At 43.8% G+C, this 21,450-nt stretch overlaps 1 protein-coding gene across 1 annotated transcript in view; it reads left to right on the forward strand.

Moving 5' to 3' along the window:
* MCPH1 (microcephalin 1) overlaps positions 1 to 21,450 on the forward strand; it is a gene marked incomplete at its 5' end in the record, with an annotated part of 367,307 nt that overhangs the window by 17,183 nt on the left and 328,674 nt on the right. Inside the window, 4 exons of the mRNA XM_038771659.1 lie at positions 208 to 295; positions 965 to 1,079; positions 7,223 to 7,330; positions 12,602 to 13,879. Coding sequence (XP_038627587.1) covers positions 208 to 295; positions 965 to 1,079; positions 7,223 to 7,330; positions 12,602 to 13,879 — 1,589 coding nt within the window. The remainder of the gene's footprint in view (positions 1 to 207; positions 296 to 964; positions 1,080 to 7,222; positions 7,331 to 12,601; positions 13,880 to 21,450) is intronic.

A 21,450-nucleotide genomic window follows, 5' to 3' on the forward strand; every position in this document is an offset into this window, starting at 1 on the left:
AAGCTCAGGATAAACAAGTAGGTGTATTCTCGGAGGAGGCTAGGAAAAAAATTGAATTATGCATTTTCTTGTCTTTTGTAGCCCACTGCAAAATGGCATAAGGGATTGGCACGCAGATTCCTTAATACTTTTTTAATTGCCTGATCTGAAGATTGATTGCTAAATGTGAAGCATTTGCAAAATAGTAACTGTATACTTATTTTACAGGTGCAGGGAAGTTGGGGTACATATAGATGAGTCATTATTTCCTGCAATTAACACCAATGAAGGCTTATCAACACTAACTGAAAAAAAAGTGAGTATGAAACCCTAAATATAGAGCCCAGTGGTAAGTTGTGACTTTCACCATGTCTAGTCACAAGAGGTAATAATAATAATGATGGCATTTATTAGGTGCTTACTGTGTGCAAAGCACTGTTCTAAGCGCTGGGTAGGTTACAAGGTGATCAGGTTGTCCCATGGAGGGCTCATGGTCTTAATCCCCATTTGACAGATGAGGGAACTGAGGCCCAGAGAAGTGAAGTGACTTGCCCAAAGTCACACAGCTGACAGTTGGCAGAGCCAGGATTTGAACCCATGACCTCTGACTCCAGAGCCCGGGCTCTTTCCACTGAGTAGTGTTACTGTACTTAATTAATTATTATTATTAGTAGTAATAATAGTAGTATTATTAATGAGAAGCAGTGTGGCCCAATGGCACAGGCCTGAGTTCTAATCCCAGCTCTGCCATTTGTCTGCCCTGTGACCTTGGGCAAGCTACTTCACTTCTTTGTGCCTCAGTGACCTCATCTGTAAAATGGGAATAAAGACTGAGCCCCTCCCCACATGTGGAACATGAATTGCATCCATCCTGATTAGTTTGGATCTGTCCCAGCACTTAGTGTGTTGCCTAGCAAATAGTAAACACGTAGCACACACCAGAATAATAAGTGCAATTGATTAATACTGCCTCTTTTTTGGACAGCATAAATGCATGCAGCCCAAAGATTTTGTCGCAAAAACCCCGGAAAATGACAGGAGGCTACAAAAGAAATTTGAGAAAATGGCTAAAGAGTTGGACAGTCAAAAAGCAGCCATTGGTAAGTTGCAGAGAATAGGTTTGTTCAAGCTGAGACGTTGTTGGGAAAGTCCCGTCGAAGGATATTCATTAGGGTTTGTCGGGGTTCCACCGTAGCTCAACACACTTGCAAAAATATTGTCAAGCAATACTCTAGCAAGTGTATTGAGCTAGAGTGGAAGCTTGTTGATTCTTCCTTTGAAATTCTGAAAAATGGAAGTTCCCCCCGGGTGTGGGTGTTTTCCTACCTCTAGAATTTTTTAAAATGCCGAAAGTGACAGTGAGGTTTCTCCTGATGAAATTTCATTGTGTGAAATGCCTGTTGGACCATTGGGAAGGCATGCAACTAGAATAATAATAATAATGATGATGATGATGGCATTTGTTAAACGCTTACTATGTGCAAAGCACTGTTCTAAGCGCTGGGAGGGATACAAGATGATCAGGTTGTCCCACGTGGGGCTCACAGTCTTAATCCCCATTTGACAGATGAGGCAACTGAGGCTCAGAGAAGTTGTGACTTGCCCAAGGCCACACAGCCGACATGTGGTGGGACCGGGATTCGAACCCGTGACCTCTGACTCCAAAGCCCGGGCTCTTTCCACTGAGCCACGCTGCTTCTCTGGAAGACTCAGAGTCTGTAAGAAGACCACTTATGTGGAGGCAGACAGGTAGTGGGGGCTAGAAATTTCCATGCAGACCCTAGAGGACCGTGGAGACAGAGGGATGGAAAGCCAGGAGCTAAGAGAGAGAGGCAGGAGGAGAGAAGATGATTCCATGGAGCTTGTTGGAATGCTAAATTTGATTTTGGGGGAGGAGGATTTTGTGTTTTGTGGGCAGGGAAAGTGCTTAGTACACTGCTGTGCACACAGTAAGCGCTCAGTAAATACAATTGATTGGGCTGAATTTAAACATTGTCTACTTAGACTTCATCTGATCTGCACTGGGAGCTTGAAAAACGCGGAATGCTGTCATCAGGAATAAAAATTAAAGTCGACAGAGAACTTAGCATGTTCGCCTATTTTTTTTCCTTTTTTTTCCACGGAAGCAGTGGGGTGTGGTGGAAAGAGCACAGGCTTAGAGAGGCAGAGGCCCTGGGTTCTAATCCCAGTTCTGCCACATACCTGCTGTGTGATCTTGGGCAAGTCATTTAACTTCTCTGTGCCTCAGTTCCCTCATCTGCAAAATGGGGATTTAAAACCTATTCTCCCCGCAATTATTATTACTTAGCCTGTGAGCCCCATGAGGGTTCAGATTATCGCGTATCTACCCCTATGTGGCATGAAGTAAATGCTCAACAAGTAACACTAGCAGTGTTATTAGTATTATTATACAATATTTCCTTTATAAATTATTAATTCATTCTTAGTAGCACAAGCAGGCACTTTTAGTATCAAAGTGATCCACACACTGCAATGATTAACCTTAATACGTTTTCTGTGCTTTTGTCCTAATTCCTCCTAGTTTCTCTATGATTCCTGTTTCAGAGAAGCCTCATATTACTCCAGGTGCTCGTGATTTAAATACAAGTAAATCGTGGTCTGGGCTGAGAAATCGATACAGGCGGGATTCGAGAAATGTTGGCTTAGTTCTCCAAATTCATTCATTTAATCGTATTTATTGAGCGCTTCCTGTTTGCAGAGCACTGTACTAAGCGCTTGGGAAGTACAAGTTGGCAACGCATGACTTACCATTCTGTTACTTCTCTCTGCATCTGCAATGCTCTGCACACAGTAAGCGATCAATAAATACGACTGACTGAATCTGGGGCTTATTGCTTCGTTTTGACTTAACTTGATTATCTTTTTTTTTATGGCAGTTGTTAAGTCCTTACTATACACCAGGCACTGAACTAAGCGCTGGGAGATATAAAAGATAATCAGGTTGGACACGATCCCTGTCCCACTTGGGACTCACAGTCCTAATCCCCATTTTACAGATGAGGAAACTGAGGCTCAGAGAAGTTAAGTGAATCTGTCCTCTAGACTGTAAGTGTTTTGTCGGCAGGGGATGTGTCTGCCAACTCTGTTATGTTATACTCTCCCAAGCGCTTAATAATCATGATGGCATTTATTAAGCGCTTACTAGGTGCAAAGCACTGTTCTAAGCGCTGGGGAGGTTATAAGGTGATCAGGTTGTCCCATGGGGGGGCTCACAGTCTTCACCCCCATTTTGCAGATGAGGGAACTGAGGCCCAGAGAAATGAAGTGTTTAGTATAGTGCTCTGCACACAGTACACTTTCAGTAAATACCATTGATTGATTGATCAATCCTACCACTTAGTATAGTGTGTGGCACAAATTAAGCACTTAATGCCACTGTTGTTATAGTTATTTTAGATTGATGCCACTCTGCCTGCTTATATGTGTAGTAATAATAATAATGATGGCATTTATTAAGCGCTTACTAGGTGCAAAGCACTGTTCTAAGCACTGGGGAGGTTACAAGGTGATCAGGTTGTTCCATGGGCGGCTCACAGTCTTAATCCCCATTTTACAGATGAGGGAACTGAGGCCCAGAGAAATGAAGTGTTTAGTATAGTGCTCTGCACACAGTACACTTTCAGTAAATACCATTGATTGATTGATCGATCCTACCACTTAGTATAGTGTGTGGCACAAATTAAGCACTTAATGCCACTGTTGTTATAGTTATTTTAGTTTGATGCCACTCTGCCTGCTTATATGTGGAGTAATAATAATAATAATGGTGGCATTTATTAAGTGCTTACTATGTGCAAAGCACTGTTCTAAGCTCTGGGGAGGTTACAAGGTGATCAGGTTGTCCCATGGGGGGCTCACACTCTTAATCCCCATTTTCCAGATGAGGTAACTGAGGCCCAGAGAAGTGAAGTGACTTGCCCAAAGTCACACAGCTGACAAATGGCGGAGCTGGGATTTGAACCCATGACCTCTGACTCCAAAGCCCGGCTCTTTCCACTGAGCCACGCTGCTTCTCTATGAGTGAGGAGTACGCATGGTAATGCCTAATTTTCATGTAATCAATCAATCGGTCGTATTTATTGAGCGCTTACTGTGTGCAGAGCACTGTACTAAGCGCTTGGGAAGTACAAGTTGGCAACATATAGAGACGGTCCCTACCCAACAGTGGGCTCACAGTCTAAAAGGGGGGAATCGTGGTGGGTAAATGGACATGTCCTCCTCCTGTCCACTTGACCCGCAATCCTTGGAGGAGAAACTGAGGCAGGCTTCCACCGGCCGAAGCTCCAAAGAACAGGACGTATCCTTCTGAAGCAGGTGTGGGCAAACCTAGCCACAGGCCCCTGCCGTTGGGACCCAAGTCTTACTATTCTATTTATTTGGTTAATGATGTGCATATAGCTATAATTCTACTGGTTCTGATCATCATCATCAATCGTATTTATTGAGTGCTTACTATGTGCAGAGCACTGTACTAAGCACTTGGGAAGTACAAATTGGCAATGATTTTGACACCTGTCCCCTCGTTTTGCTTTGTCGTCCATCTCCCCCTTCTAGACTGGGAGCCCGTTGTTGGGTAGGGACCATCTCTACAGGTTGCCAACTTGGACTTCCCAAGCGCTTAGTATAGTGCTCTGCACACAGTAAGCGCTCAATAAATACGATTGAATGAATGAATAAATGCTCAGGTGCTTCCTCTCCAGATAGCAGCGTGGCTCAGTGGAAAAAGCCCGGGCTTTGGAGTCAGAGGTCACTGGTTCAAATCCCAGCTCCGCCAGTTGTCAGCTGTGTGGCTTTGGACAAGTCACTTCTCTGGGCCTCAGTGACCTCATCTGGAAAATGGGGATTAAGACTGTGAGCCCCCCGTGGGACAAACTGATCACCTTGTAACCTCCCCAGTGCTTAAAACGGTGCTTTGCACATAGTAAGCGCTTAATAAATGCCATCATTATTATTATTATGATTATAATAACGTGCTGCAGTGCAATTCGGTCCTCTAAGTGGGTCTTCTGTCATTGATAATGGACTGGGAGAGAACAGAACTACAGACTGCGTCGGTTGGGCCTCAACAATCAATCAGTTGTGATTCTTGACAGAGTACCCAGTGCTTAGAACAGTACTTGGCACATAGTAAGCGCTTAACAAATACCATCATTATTACTACTATATAACAGAGTCGGTAGGCACATTCCCTGCCCACGAGGAGCATACAGGCTAGCGGGAGAGACAGACATCACTCAATTAAGGTATTTATTGAGCACTTACCTTGTGCACAATACCATACTAAGTGCTCCTTGTGCACAATACTGTACTAAGCGCTTGGGAGGGGACAGTAAAACAGGATTTTTTACTCCTCCAGGAGGCCTTCCCAGACTGAGCCACTTCCTTCCTCTCCCCCTCGTCCCCCTCTCCATCCCCCCATCTTACCTCCTTCCCTTCCCCACAGCACCTGTATATATGTATATATGTTTGTACATATTTATTACTCTATTTATTTACTTATTTTGCTTGTACATATCTATTCTATTTATTTTATTTTGTTAGTATGTTTGGTTTTGTTCTGTGTCTCCCCCTTCTAGACTGTGAGCCCACTGTTGGGTAGGGACCATCTCTATATGTTGCCAACTTGTACTTCCCAAGCGCTTAGTACAGTGCTCTGCACACAGTAAGCGCTCAATAAATGCGATTGATTGATTTCTGGTCACGTTCCCTGCCCACAAGAAGCTTCCGGTCTAGAGTAAGAATACGGTCTGGAGGAAACATGGTGGGTACCCTGGTGGAGGGGGCTGTTAGATTCATTCATTCATTCAATCGTATTTATTGAGCGCTTACTGTGTGCAGAGCACTGTACTAAGCGCTTGGGAAGTACAAGTTGGCAACATCTAGAGGCGGTCCCTACCCGACAGTGGGCTCACAGATGGCTGACCGGGTTTGGGGCATTACAATTCAGGAAGATTCCAGCTCTCCGGAAGATCCTGCAAAATATTAATGATGCTAATTGTGGTATTTGTCTAACACCCAATATGTGCCAAGCAGTGCTGGAGTAGATACAAGATAATTAGGTCAAACGCAGTCCGTTGTCCCCCAGTGGGCTCACAGTTTAGGAGGAAAACAGGTATTGAATCCCCATTTTACAGATGAGGAAACTGAGGTACGGGGAAGTTAAGGAACTGGCCCAGGGTCACAAAAGCAGGGAAGTGGTGGAGGCGGAATTAGAACCCTGGTCCTTTGGCTCCCAGGCCTGTGTTCTTTCCGTTCTGCCGTTAGACGTCCTGCCAAATGGTGTTACGGACCAGAATGTGATATTAATTATCACATTAATTATGTGAATTAATCCCTCCATATATGATTGCTTCAAAGGAAGCAGTTCGTGAGGGATCTCCAGCAAACTGGAAGAGAAAAGAAAAGTTACCACAGGTTGCGAGGTCTTGGCATAATTATACGTGCAATTGCGTCATTCAAGATTTTCAAGCCTCTGTGCTCCAGGTTTCAGATTCAACTTACGACGAACAGTATGCTTTCTTCTTTATGCTTTCTTCTATATACCTGTATATATGAGCCCAGTGTTGGGTAGGGACCGTCTCTATATGTTGCCAACTTGTACTTCCCAAGCGCTTAGTACAGTGCTCTGCACACAGTAAGCGCTCAATAAATACGGTTGAATGAATGAATGAATATGTTTGTGCGTATTTATTACTCTATTTATTTTACTTATTTTTGTTAGTATGTTTGGTTTTGTTCTCTGTCTCCCCCTTCTAGACTGTGAACCCACTGTTGGGTAGAGACTGTCTCTGTATGTTGCCAACTTGTACTTCCCAAGCGCTTAGTACAGTGCTGTGCACACAGGAAGCACTCAATAAATACGATTGAATGAATGAATGAATGAATATTAGCATCTCACTGCTGTAGAGAAGGCTCGTCAGTACTTCAGCCCTGTAGTAATAATAATAATAATGATGGCATTTGTTAAGCGCTTACTATGTGCAAAGCACTGTTCTAAGCGCTGGGGGGATATAATGTGATCAGGTTGTCCCACGTGGGGCTCACAGTCAATCCCCATTTTACAGATGAGGTCACCGAGGCTCAGAGAAGTGACTTGCCCAAGGTCGTAGACTTGAAGTCTGATCTGGATAACCATCCGATTATCGAACTTTTGTGAAATAGCGTTCGGCGTGTTTTTCGTTAATTCTAGAAAATGATCTTCCAGTTTTGTGGTTTCATACAGATGGTTCATTGACTTACAGCCCCACAACTAAGATTAAAAACGAGTGCCTTGAAATGGAGAAAAGAATAAAGGAAATGAAAGCCAAAAGAGAAAATCTCTCCTTTACTGGTAAGCGATCACTCTGAATGAATTGAAGAATCACCTGTAACCTTGGTTGGGCTGTAATTAAAAGGAATGTGTATCGTCAGCGACTCTGTAAGTTTTTAAAATTCCGTTCCCTTAATGTTCATCTGTTGCAATTTAAATTAAAATGCAGAAGTGGAAATAAGTTGGTAGGTGTGCTAGGCACAGTAATTAGGGTATTTATTTGAATGGAAGAAATCAAGAATCAATCAATCAATCAATCAATCGTATTTATTGAGCGCTTACTGTGTGCAGAGCACTGTACTAAGCGCTTGGGAAGTACAAGTTGGCAACATATAGAGACAGTCCCTACCCAACAGTGGGCTCACAGTCTAAAAGGGGGAGACAGAGAACAAAACCAAACATACTAACAAAATAAAATAAATAGAATAGATATGTACAAGTAAAATAAATAGAGTAATAAATATGTACAAACTTATATACATATATACAGGTGCTGTGGGGAAGGGAAGGAGGTAAGATGGGGGGATGGAGAGGGGGACGAGGTAATTATTTAGTGATAATAAACACTATCAATAGTGTTTATTTGAATGGAAGAAATCAAGAAGCATTCTTTGAGTGTTTTTAGCCTGAAATTAATAATATACCTAAAACTCTATCAGACAGACAATCTTACTACTTGAGGTCAAAGCACAGAAACCAAATTTATATGGTAACTGCAAATTTGCAGTAAAGAAATATAAGAAAACTAGTGTCTTTTAATTATCATTGTTGTTACCAGTACAGTGCGGACCATCAGGGCATGTAGTGAATGAATGACCAAACCAGTGAGGAAGCTCAGAATTCCCTTTTCCATCAGTTGGCTTCAGACAGGACTCCTCATTCACTATCTATCCTAAATGCACCGTGTTTTATAAATATCGGTCAAGTCTTGCTCACCGTAAAATAGCTTAACGTAAAATGGGGATTTAAGATCGTGAGCCCCATGTGGGACAACCTGATCACCTTGTATCCTCCCCAGCGCTTAGAACAGTGCTTTGCACATAGTAAGCGCTTAACAAATACCAAAATTATATTATTATTATTATTATTAATGCACGTGCAGGTGGTTCCCGTCTGTAGCAGCCGGATCTGGAAGGGAACACGGGAACTCTGATGCTCCGAAACTGGCTGGAGACCCCTTTTCTCCTCCCAAACGCCTCTGCTGCTGGTCAAGGGGTTTCTTTCCGGCTTTCCTGGAGCTCTGCAGGGCTTTCCCGTCTGCGGTTGTCCTAGAGAGCCACCCCTGGGAGCAGGATCAGCAGTACGAATGCTTCCAGCTGGCAACCCCAAGCCAGGCAACAGACGAGAGGGGCGGAAGGATTATTGCCCTCTTTCTGTCCTGACACCAAGGAGATCATAATAATAATAATGATGGCATCTGTTAAGCGCTTACTATGTGCAAATGTTGCCAATTTGTACTTCCCAAGCACTTAGTACAGTGCTCTGAACATAGTAAGCGCTCAATAAATACGATTGATGATGATGATGATGCAAAGCACTGTTCTAAGTGCTGGGGGGATACAAGGTGATCAGATTGTCCCATGTAGGGCTCACAGTATTAATCCTCATTTTACAGATGAGGTAACTGAGGCTCAGAGAAGTTGTGACTTGCCCAAGGTCACACAGCAGACGTGGCAGAGCCGGGATTCGAACCCATGACCTCTGACTCCAAAGCCCGGGCTCTTTCCACTGAGCCACGATCTCCGGGAGAGTCGGGTGCCGGGGGGAGGGATTGTCCTCCCTGCCTCCACTTCTTTTCCTCCCAGTAGTCCTTGACCACTAACAGATCTGCAAGACTTTCGTAACCTGAGCCCCCTTTAATTTGCTCTCCTCTTGATTCATTTAATGTATCGACTGGCCGTTTCGCAAAAGATGGCAGTGATTAAAAAGTCACTAAATTTAAAAGACCTTCCCGGCTAAAAATGCCTCGCAGCCCAAGCGGCCCGTTTTCAGGTGCACTTTCAGCGCCGGGGAGCTTCAGTGAAAGACACTTGCTTCATCGACTCAGGGTAACGTGAGATCAGTCTTTCAGACTTTCTGCATCGCAATCGAAGGGTTGGTAAAGTGACTCGATATTTTTAGCACCGTTTGTGGAATCCTAGCCCAGAGATGTATTTGGAAAAGCTAAATACATCTAATTCCTGATAGACTAAGGTAAGTGGCTCATCTTGTCTTATGCTGTCGAGTCGTCTCCGACCCGTAGCGACTCCATGGACGCGTCTCTAGACTGTGAGGCCACTGTTGGGTAGGGACCGTCTCTAGATGTTGCCAACTTGTACTTCCCAAGCGCTTAGTACAGTGCTCTGCACACAGTAAGCACTCAATAAATACGATTGAATCTCTCCCAGAACGCCCCATCTCCACCTGCAATCGTTCTGGTGGTGTATCCGTAGGGTTTTCTTGAGTAAAAATATGGAAGTGGTTTATTGTTGCCTTCTTCCGCGCCTTAAACTCGAGTCTCTGCCGTCGACCCTCTCCCACGCTGCTGCTTCCCAGCACGGTTGAGTTTTGACTTGTAGCAGATGGCCTTCCACTCGCTGACCATTTTGTTAGTATGTTTGGTTTTGTTCTCTTTCTCCCCCTTTTAGACTGTGAGCCCACTGTTGGGTAGGGACCATCTGTATATGTTGCCAACTTGTACTTCCCAAGCGCTTAGTACAGTGCTCTGCACACAGTAAGCGCTCAATAAATACGATTGATGATGATTGATGATGACCACTGGCCAAGCTAGGAATGGAATGGGTAGGCCTCTGCTTGACTCTCCCTCCCGTAGCCGAGACTGGTAGAGGACTGGAAACTCTCCAGGTGCGATCCTGAGAGGGGAAAATGGCTCATGAGAGTCTCAAATTAGAAAAAACGTAATATCAGGTTTTGCTCCTCAGTGAATTGCCAACCTAAAACTTTAAATGTGAGGTTTACCAACTGTCCCATTGATTTTTTGGGTGCTAAATGGTAGTTTACTCCTAGAATCAGAGCAGGCTGTATCCTTAGCTTCTCTGATAAGGTTTCAGGAAATCTTTCCTCTTAGAATGGATTGCTGTTCTGGATGCAGGATAGATAAGAGTTGAAAAGGGTCCTAATTACTAATTATTTCAGTGCTGACACTGGAATTGCAGTTCATATATATGTTAAGGTGTGGGGGCACCTGGATAAAGCGCTTAGTACAGTGCTCTGCACACAGTAAGTGCTCAATAAATACGATTGAATGAATGAGAGATACAGGGTGGGGTCATTTTTTTTAGATGAAACCTTGAAATTGCAGTTTACAATTTGAAAACTCCTGGGGGCTAATGATTTTTCAACACTGCTTCCCGCCCAAAGGTTTGACAGCTCTGTGCTGTACTAAATCATAAATGATTATTTTATGGTCACAGAAATATTTGGCCTTTAGTTGTCAGGAACAGATTGTAGGAGCATTTCAGTTTTTTATACCTGCTGTATTGCCAGTATGGCATTAGAGCTGTTAATGGTAAATTTAAAGTACAAGTGTAAATTGATTTAGTCATGAGGGTATGTTCTGCACAGCAAGGTGGTTGAACCCTATCTGATGATATATTTTGTTTTGAGTGTTGATGTGAAGCATTAGATGCCTCGGATCAGAATGTTTTTATGCCAAGGTTAGCAAATCTTTTTAATCTTATTTTTCTAGGATCTCAAGTGTCTGAAGAGCCTGTTTTTAATTCTCTTTCCCCTGCATGTGGAGCATCCTCTGATATTTCAGTTAACGCTGTGCATTCAGGTAAATAACAAACACACTCACGAAACCGATATTTTGTTACGTCAGTGTACAGGTTTCCAGATAAAACTGAACCAGTTTCAGATTAGCTTTAGTCCCATAGGTCATAGGGGAGGAGTTCTCAAATATTTCCGATATGAGGGCTATCGTAACTGATTCACACGGAAATCAATTAAAGGGTGAATGAGTTGGGAGAAAAATGATTGTTTTCCCTTCCTTTTCAAAGTATTCCAGAACCCTGCTGGAAAGAGGGCATGAGAAAACACTTGAGGCAAACCTCCTTTGTGTTCCCAGGGTTTTTTCCCCCAGGAGTTTGCTCTCCTGGCACAATATCAATTGTTTCCCCATCCCCCGGTGATCTTGCATAAACCGTTCCGTGTTCACTTCAAACGGTACGATACTGGGAGCGAAAGCAGAATTAAGGAAATACTGTTTTATCAAAGTATCTGAGGAACACATGGAACGTGTTAATAGGGTAGGGGGTGGGACACCGAAACAGAGGGTCTCAAGGCATTGACACAAAACAGAAATGTCTAAAGATTGGAAAGATACTAAATAGAGAAATGAGGTGTTACTCGTTTTACCTTTTTTCACGGAGTGGTCTCAAGCTTTCACGTGAAGCGTACTCTGGGGCAGCACCATTTACGAGATTTGGGGCATTCTTGCCTGATAGCTCTCTTCCAATACACCTAGTGTAGTTTTCTTTACACAGTCAGTGTCGGTTGACTGATCCTTCAGAGTGTGTGTGTGTCTGTGTGCACGCAGTGCATCCGTACACGTGTGTGTTTTCTGAGTTAGAAACCACAGTCCCCACTGTGACCACCTGAAAAGTAAGATCGAGTTCTTGCTCGGAAACTGTAAGATTGATTGCTTCATCCTGGAGTCGGTGAGTCAGATAACTGAGAGAAGAGGTCGAAGACAAAATAGGCCTGAAACGTACTTTGAAATTATTCAGCAGTTGAAGCTTGTATAATAGAAATATAAAGGCTTGTGGGTTTTGGGGGTGGGGGGGATTTTTTTTTTAGCGTATCTGGAACTAAATTGTAATGGACGGTAAAGTCTCTATGGGCAGGGAACGTGTCTGCTAATTATGTTTTATCGTGCTCTCCCAAGTGCTTAGTACAGTGCTCTGTACTTAGTAAGCGTTCAATAAATACCATCGATCGATTGATAGTATGCACCTGAGTGTTTTTCCAGAATAACGGAAACCAACTGAATCCTCTTTTTACTTAATAGTGTGTTTTGAGGGTTTCCAGTGGCACTCTAGCTTTCTCAGTTATATTCCTGAGACCTTCCAACTTGTTTAGATCCTTCTCCTTCCTGGTCCTTCCTTTTAAGCCACCTGTCTGTCCCATCCATTCTCCATTCAGAAATAGGCAATCGGGAATGGGGATAAGTTCCCTTCCATGAAGTTGCAGAGTAAGCCGGAAAACTGAACAACGTCCCCCGTCTACCTTGGACTCTTTTCCTTCTTTCCTCTGTAATTAATGTTGGCGTGATTTATTAATATCTTGCAGAAGAGCCCGTTGTCGATGATTTGAACTCAAGTTTCTACGATTTGCCGGGAAGTATTAAAAGCGAACGACAGAAGAAATCGTTCAGAGGCAGCCGTGAAGTTAAAAGTGATGCTCAGATCACTTCTTCCGAGTTGAACCCAGGGGAGGAGTCTGCAGCGGCATCCAGTACCGATCTAAGTTGGGTAACGCCAAAACGAGCGAAAGAGCAGAGAACAAAGGGAAAAGAGGGTGTGCAACACACTCTGGTAGTTGAACTGCATAATGTGGAAAGGGGGCGATCGGAAGGAATTTCTAAGGGAACGCTCGTCGACCGAGATCCATTAGGCCCAAGTGTAGCCACCCCAAAGAGCCATCCTTTTCGGCGGGCGAAGGGTCCCATCCCCAAAAATTTGACAAATAAAATGAATCACTGTTCGGCTCACTTAAACGCATCCACTTCTTCCGATGAACTTGATGCAGAAGAAAGATCAAGGGGGAAATGGCCTTCTATGAATCTGACCGCAGCCATCCTGCATCAGGGGGCACCTGAAGTCCCATCCCAATCGAAGAGTAAATCCAGGAGTGAGACATCCAACAGTGAGGACGCGTCATACGATGACTATTTCTCACCTGCCAACCTAAATGAAAGGACAGCACTCATTTCCAGGGTTTTTGCGTCTGGGCTTCAGCAGACATCACCAAGTCCACCTCATTTAAGTCAAAGAGTAAGTCTTTTCAAGGGCAAGAGGAAGAGCCTCTTAGGTAAGGCCGATGCCACCCCGGTATGTAAAAAGAAGACTAGATCAGTCCAAGGGAGTGACGGTCCTGCAGAGGAGTGCAACGCCGAGCTTCATCAACCTGGAAAATGGAAAGGAATTTTAGTTGCGAAGCCTACGTCAGAGAGGGGAATACCCACGGCGGTAGAAACTCCACAATGTTCCAGCACATCTGACCCTGAGAAAATCAAGAGCGAGACAGACTCAGGCACTAGAAGTAAAAATAGCTGCCTTCATCCTGGGGAATTGATGTTTAGGAGTGGCTCCTTGGACGGAGGCCCTGATGCCTTCCCTACTGTGGAACGATGCATTGCCGGAAACCCCCATCCTGTTGAAAAGGCCTCGGTTTTTGCCGAAACAAAGGAAAAAGAAGAAAATACTAATTCTGAGACTTTAAGCACTCGGAGAGGTGAAACGCCAACTGCCACGGTGACTGAAGAACATGAACTCTCTTTCAAAGATGGCTCTGATGTGGAGGAATCCACAGAAGAAAAGGAAAGCCTATCCAGAACATGTGTTCAAAGTATGTGAATCTCTTTTTCCCTGTCCTTTTGTCATTCTAGGTAATGTGGGCTTGGTTTCTCTTCTGACAATAAAAAAAAAAGCTAGATGTTATAAATTAATTGGGCTTTGGTTATACTGCTATAATGCACAGGCATTTTATATGGTTCCTCCGTCTCCTACCAATTCAGGGAGCAAATTGCCAGGCTAAACTGAGATGAGTCATTTTGTATTTTCTCCGTTACTCTGTCTCTCCCTTTGGGCTGGAGTGTCTTTGTTCGCTAATTTCAGTTAGAGGTTTAGTGGAACCAGCCCTAATCTTCCTGGTTTGCGTCAGGGAATACATCACCCCGGACCGACCTTGAGGACGTGTCCCGCCTTTCTCCCTTTGCCCCTTCGTTCATTTCCTCCCTCTGGTGTGTAGAGTGGCCAGCACCATCCGGGCTAGAGGCAGGGTAGTGAGGACACCTCCACTCTTCTTCCGTAACAAAACAGCCGGGGCTATGGCAGCATTAGGCTGTGGGCGAGGACAAAGAGCTCTTCCGTTTTTATGTAAAAACGAAGTCTTAAGTTTTGTCATTTGGGTTTGAATGGAGAAAACGGGAGGGGACGGAGATAGCGGAAGGGGTTGAAGGAACCTTGGACGACAGAGCTGTGGTCATTTAACACTGTTCGACACTGCCTAGAGAACCGGTCTTATGTAGTGCCGGCCTTTTGCGAATACTCTCTGATTCTCTACCGTGAAATATTAATATCCTTTATCTAGCTGGGTCCTGGGAATGCCACTTCTCCCCCTCCCACATCTGTTATTTCTTCTTGCTCTTAGTCAGTTACGGTTGACCAGTGGGTGGGAAGCATTTAGGGCAGCTGCCTCAGCAGACTATGACTCACCTATTTTACTCAGCAAAGAGCAAGAAAACAAAATCTAAGACATGTAAGATTTTAACTCGGGTTTTTCACGCCACTAATTTGAATTTTTCAAATGGTGATGATTGGGTGACCTTCGAAATAAAGCAGAGCTTTAATTTCACAAAATCCCCTGCATAACTTTGGTGAGCGTTACATGCGTGGTTCAATTCCCCGAGGTATTTCGGAAATGTTGTTTTACGCGTTGTTATCCTTTGCTGTTGACAATTATTCCAGTGTCTGTATTGTTTCCCAAACTGGACCTCTACAGCCAGGACAATTCAGGGTTGGATTGCAGTGGAGTTTGATTATAGCGCGCATCTTAGTGGTATTGCTGTGGCCAGCTGGTGAGCAAGACGAAACGAAACGGCCGTCTCTGTCCACCAGCAAAGATTTTTGCGTGTTTTGCCGTTACAAGAATGCACCTACCAGTTTCACCTTACTTTCACTCATCTCTCTTATTAGAAGAAACTACTCTCCCCAAAACCACTGAAGAAAGTTTTCAGCGTACAATCTGGGGCTGGATTGAGGGTACAATTGAGAATCCCAGTCAAGTGGGGAAAATACAAAAGAACGATGCTCCATTTTTTTGAGCAAAGAAACATTTTGAAACTAATTGTTAAAAGCCATACTTTTTTTTTTAATCCAAAAGTGCAGTGTTAGAAATGGCGTGTATCAAGCTTAAGTGGTCACCTCCCAGATCATGGAATAGTTGTGCCGGAGATAGGAATCAGGAAAAATGTGTAATTGCCAAGGAACAGGTTTTCCTGTTAAATTTTTGGATGAAAGTGGAGCACAAAATGATGTTGGTAGAATAGAGTTGGCTACTTGGGTTTGACCAATTAAGTGAGCAGCAACTGGCGTGCATCGCTGTCCTCCGAATAAATTGTTTTTGCTTACGAGATTCTGGGGAGAGGGGAAATGTGCTGTAAATCTGCCTAGAGAATCAACTACTCCAAAGATTAGTTCTTTCAGCTCAGGAAAATGAATCAGGTTTGTGTTGTTCTCACCAGATCAACAGGATTTCAGAAAAGAGTTCCATTTATAAATAGGGAATTTAATAGCCGTAGTTAGAAAAAAAAAAGCTTGCCTTCTAATGTGTTTATCAGATATATTGCATTTCTCCATCCGTAACGTGTACTGCCGTTTGTCTTTATGTTTACTGCATTTTTTTTGTCTGTAAGCCAATCCTTCCCATTTTATCCTGGTTCTTTCTCCTCTCAGAAATTACATTGGGTCCTAGGTAATAGAGACAGTGAGAACCAGGCCCATTATAGCAAGCATTTCGTTAGCCTTACAAGCACTCTGGAGAAGCTCGTTATAAAAGATTGGATGAAGGAACTATCCCACACCGACCTACGAATGTGGTGAAAATGATCAAGAAAATCAGTAGAATTTGTTTCTTATCAGGAAAGTGATCGTATCTGAGGTTGGGGTCAGGATTCCACTTGGGAATGACAGATTGGATGATCTGTGAAAATTGTAATTTATCACTGCCGAGAGGGTAACGAGAAGAATTCCTGTGACAGGCCTCCAGTTCCACCATTAAAGCCTTTGGCTGTTTAACTCTGAGTACCGATCTTTTGAGTTCCGTGTGGACAGTTGGCCTAAGCCAACACGATGAAAGTGTAAAAACTTGATGATTGGGAAGACTGATACAGGAAAAAAAAATCTATCAAAAGTCACCTTAGCACTCAAAGGAAGGGAAAATGCTCTTTTCTTAGCAGTAAACCTCTTGATCTACAAGTTCTCTTTCATCCCCTGCAACAGAACTTGGCTCTCTGAAATCCTGTTTCCCGCTGGCTCAGCTGTTAGCTCGAATCCATTAGTACCTGGAAACTATGGGGATGGATTTGGGGGGCTTAAGGGAAGAAAGTGGCAGGAATCCTGAGGGAAAATCTTGACGGTAGTGGGCTACACAGCAAACTGCATTAACGCAAGGAGTATTCTGGATTTGGGAGAATAATCGGAAGTTTTCAAAACTTCTGACCGCTGCTGAAGTCTCTGGATCTTTCCGCCTACGGCTTTTGAAATATGCTGTGAAATCTTTGTAGTGTCCTCCCAGAGCATATGCTTTGGAAAAGATTGTGATGTTACACATTTATTCCTAGGTCATTTCTGTATCCTTCAGTGAGTTGAGGCAAAGAGTAAAAGTGCATATATGTTTATTTATAAGAAAAATAAGGGACTTAAAAAAAACAAACTTTGAATTCCATGAACTGAGAAGTTTTGTTTCAACTTCTATGATTGTAACGCTGTTTGTTACGTATTGATATCTTTGGAAATAAATGTTTTATTTTAACTCTCTTCCGGCTTGAGTACATATTTTAAAAACTAAAGGTTGGAGAGACTCATATGTTCTGATTTGGTCTGCGAGGTAATACTATTTAAGAGTGTGGAATAAATGCGTGGCAGTGGCAATGTCGAGGTAATGCATGTCAAAGAAGCACAGCCTCCTGAAAGAGAGAGTTTTTAAGTTGTTTGGAAAATAGCCCTCTTGCTTTTGAACATCATAATTAGGTCTTTTGGAAGTAGAAGCTGGAGCAAAAGACAATTCCACCTGGGTAAAATGTGCTCTAAGGAAGGCCTATTTCCCTTCGGAAACCTTTTTGTTTTTTACATGTCTTTGCTACAATATAACCCAGCATTTCTAGGGGAAAGGAAATGAACGGGGGTGGGGGGGACGAGGGGGTTAGTGTGTACCCTCATCCCCACCCCGGGACTGTAAGATTGTTCATCTGAATAGAAAACTAAGGACTTCTTGCGTATGTTCGTCTGAACGTCTAGATTACCGTATCTCTTGCTGCTTTTTCCTCTCCCTGACACCAAATAACCTGTAATACTGTAACTTCAGTTTTTCCTGTGACCTGCATTTCTGCGTCTCTTCTGGTAAGGGTGCTTATTCATTCATTCATTCAGTCGTATTTATTGAGCGCTTACTGTGTGCAGAGCACTGTACTAAGCCCTTGGGAAGATATTAAGGTCACATTATTATGGTCACGTTCCTCCAAGAGGCCTTCCCTGATTAAAGCCCTCCTTTCCCCAGCTCCCATTTCCTCTACATCATCTACGCTCTTGGATCTGTGACTCTGGGGCATTTGATATTCATCCCACACTCAGTCCCACAGCTCTTATGTGCAAAACTACAAATTATATACTACAAATTTTCATGTTAAGGCCTGCCTTCTCTTCTAGATTGCAAGCTCTTTGTGGACAGGAAACATGTCTACCAACCCTGTTGTACTCTTCCAAGTGCTTAGTACAGTGCTCTGCACACAGTAAGCATATAATAAATGCCACTGACGATGATGATGATGATAAGCCGTCTTCTAGGCCGTCAGCTCCGTGTGGTCAGGGATCATTCGGTCAACTCTATGACATTATACTCTCCTAAGCGTTTAGAACAGTAGTAGAGATCAGCCACCCTCCCTTTAGTTTCCCTCTTGCCGCTATGACCTCCAGGGTTTTTCCAGGTAAGTTGCTCAGCCTAGGCTGGGGAGGAGAATGGTGCTTTCCTCCCATCTCCAACCAATCAATCAATTGTATTTATTGAGCGCTTACTGTGTGCAGAGCACTGTACTAAGCGCTGGGGAAGTCCAAGTTGGCAACATAGAGAGATGGTCCCTACCCAACAGCGGGCTCACAGTCCAGAAGGGCTCCAGCCCTGTTAGACAATTTGTGAGAGGAGAGACTGGTTTCCCTGGAATTTTTAAGAGAGATGGAGGCTGACCTGGACCTTGATCTGCTTTTTGTTCTTTTGAGAGGTGGTTTCTTCAATCTTTAAGGACAAACCCGGTGTTTGAGAGTTGTTTTTTTGTGTGGTTTTTTAATGGGTAGGGACCGTCTCTGTATGTTGCCAACTTGTACTTCCCAAGCGCTTAGTACAATGCTCTGCACACAGTAAGCGCTTAATAAATACGATTGATTGATTGGTATTTGTTGAGCACTTACTAAATGTCAGGCACTGTTCTAAGATCTGGGGTAGATACAGACTGTGTAGATACTGTGTAGATACAGACTGTGAGCCCACTGTTGGGTAGGGACTGTCTCTATATGTTGCCAATTTGTACTTCCCAAGCGCTTGGTACAGTGCTCTGCACATAGTAAGCGCTCAATAAATACGATTGATGATGATGATACAAAATAATCAGGTTGGACGCAGCCCGTGTCCCACGTGGGGCTCACAGTCTTCATCCCCATTTTTACAGAGGATGACGCTGAGGCATAGAGAATATAATAACAGTAATAATAATGATGATGATGGTATTTGTTAAGTGCTTACTATGCGCAATGCACTGTTCTAAGCGCTGGGGAGGTTACAAGGTGATCAGGTTGTCCCATGGGGGGCTCGCAGTTTTATTCCCCATTTTACAGATGAGGGAACTGAGGCCCAGAGAAGTGAAGTGACTTGCCCAGAGTCACACCGCTGACAGTTGGCAGAGCCGGGATTTGAACCCATGACCTCTGACTCCAATGATGACATTTATTAAGCGCTTACTATGTGCAAAGTAAGCCCAAGGTCACACAGCAGACAAGTGGCTCAGTGGAAAAGAGTGCGGGCTTTGGAGTCAGAGGTCATGGGTTCAAATCCCGGGTCCGCCAATTGTAAGCTGTGTGACTCTGGGCAAGTCACTTAATAATAATAATAATAATAATGGCATTAAGCGCTTACTATGTGCAAAGCACTGTTCTAAGCGCTGGGGTGGTTACAAGGAGATCAGGTTGCCCCATGGGGGGGCTCACAGTCTTCATCTCCATTTTGCACAGAGAAGTGAAGCGACTTGCCCAAAGTCACACTGCTGACAAGTGGCGGAGCCGGGGTTTGAACCCATGACCTCTGACTCCAAAGCCCGGGCTCTTTCCACTGAGCCACTTAACTCCTCTGTGCCTCATTTCCCTCATCTGTAAAATGGGGATGAAGACTGTGAGCCCCCCATGGGACAACCTGATCACCTTGTAACCTCCCCAGCGCTTAGAACAGTGCTTTGCACATAGTAAGCGCTTAATAAATGCCATTATTATTATTATTAAGCGGTAGAGCTGGGATTAGAACCCAGGCCGTCTGGCTTCCAAGCCCATGCGCTATCCACTAGGCCATGCTGCTTGAGATTTACTAGAGGGATCATCTGGCATGTCTGCTTAGTTTAGGACAACGCACTCTATGGTAAATCATTCTGTTAGGGCACAATAATAATAATAATGGTATTTGTTAAGCACTTACTATGTGCAAAGCACTGTTCTAAGCGCTGGGGGGGTACAAGATGATCAGGTTGTCCCGCGCGGGGCTCACAGTCATCATCCCCATTTTACAGTTGAGGTAACTGAGGCTCTGAGAAGTTAAGTGACTTGCCCAGGGACGCACAGCGGACATGTAGCGGAGCCGGGATTCGTGAGCCTTTTAGAATGTGAGCCCACTGTTGGGTAGGGACTGTCTCTATATGTTGCCAATTTGTACTTCCCAAGCGCTTAGTACAGTGCTCTGCACACAGTAAGCGCTCCATAAATACTATTGATGATGACCTCTGACTCCAAAGCCAGGGCTCTTTCCGTTGAGCCACGCCGCTTGGACTGTGAGCCCACTGTTGGGTAGGGACTGTCTCTATATGTTGCCAACTTGTACTTCCCAAGCGCTTAGTCCAGTGTTCTACACACAATAAGCGCTCAATAAATATGATTGATTGATTGATTGATCACCCCAGGGATCAAATTCTGCGGAAAATAGGAATCGAATCAAGCCGTGGTTTGAAAAGAGCCACATGGAGGCGCCAGCTGAATGATAAACGAGATCCGACTCTTGCTGTGTCATCAGTTGTGTTGGATTTTTATTTAGTCCGTTTTTATTATTTTAATCAATCAATCGTATTTATTGAGCGCTTACTATGTGCAGAGTACTGTACTAAGCGCTTGGGAAGTACAAATTGGCAACACATAGAGACAGTCCCTACCCAACAGTGGGCTCACAGTCTAAAAGAATTTTACTTCATAGAAGGGGAAAAGAATGTCAACTCCCATCCCAAACTGCCTTCATTCATTCGATCGTATTGATTGAGCGCTTACTGTGTGCAGAGCACTGTACTAAGCGCCTGGGAAGTACAAGTTGGCAACATATAGAGACGGTCCCTACCCAACAACGGGCTCGCAGTGGAGAAGGCATCCCGCTTCACTACTGGGTTACCAGTTCATCTAACTGGGCCTCACGGGTCACTCCATCATCATCAATCGTATTTATTGAGCTTACTGTGTGCAGAGCACTGTACTAAGCGCTTGGGAAGTACAAATTGGCAACATATAGAGACAGCCCCTACCCAACAGTGGGCTCACAGTCTAAAAGTCTAATTTGTGTCACTCCACTGCAAGTGACACAAATTAATCAATTAATTAATGGTATTGAGCGCTTGCCATGTGCAGAGCTCTAGAATAATAATAATAATAATAATGGCATTTACCTCCTTCCCTTTCCCACAGCACCTGTATATATGTTTGTAAGTATTTATGGTACAAGTAAATATTGTATTTATTTTGTTAATACGTTTGGTTTTGTTCTCTCTCTCCCCCTTCTAGACTGTGAGCCCACTGTTGGGTAGGGACCGTCTCTAGATGTTGCCAACTTGGACTTCCCAAGCACTTAGTACAGTGCTCTGCACACAGTAAGTGCTCAATATGATTGATTGATTGATTTATTAAGTG

This window comes from Tachyglossus aculeatus, chromosome X1, assembly GCF_015852505.1.
Source record: "Tachyglossus aculeatus isolate mTacAcu1 chromosome X1, mTacAcu1.pri, whole genome shotgun sequence".
In the NCBI taxonomy this organism is placed as follows: Eukaryota; Metazoa; Chordata; class Mammalia; order Monotremata; family Tachyglossidae; genus Tachyglossus; species Tachyglossus aculeatus.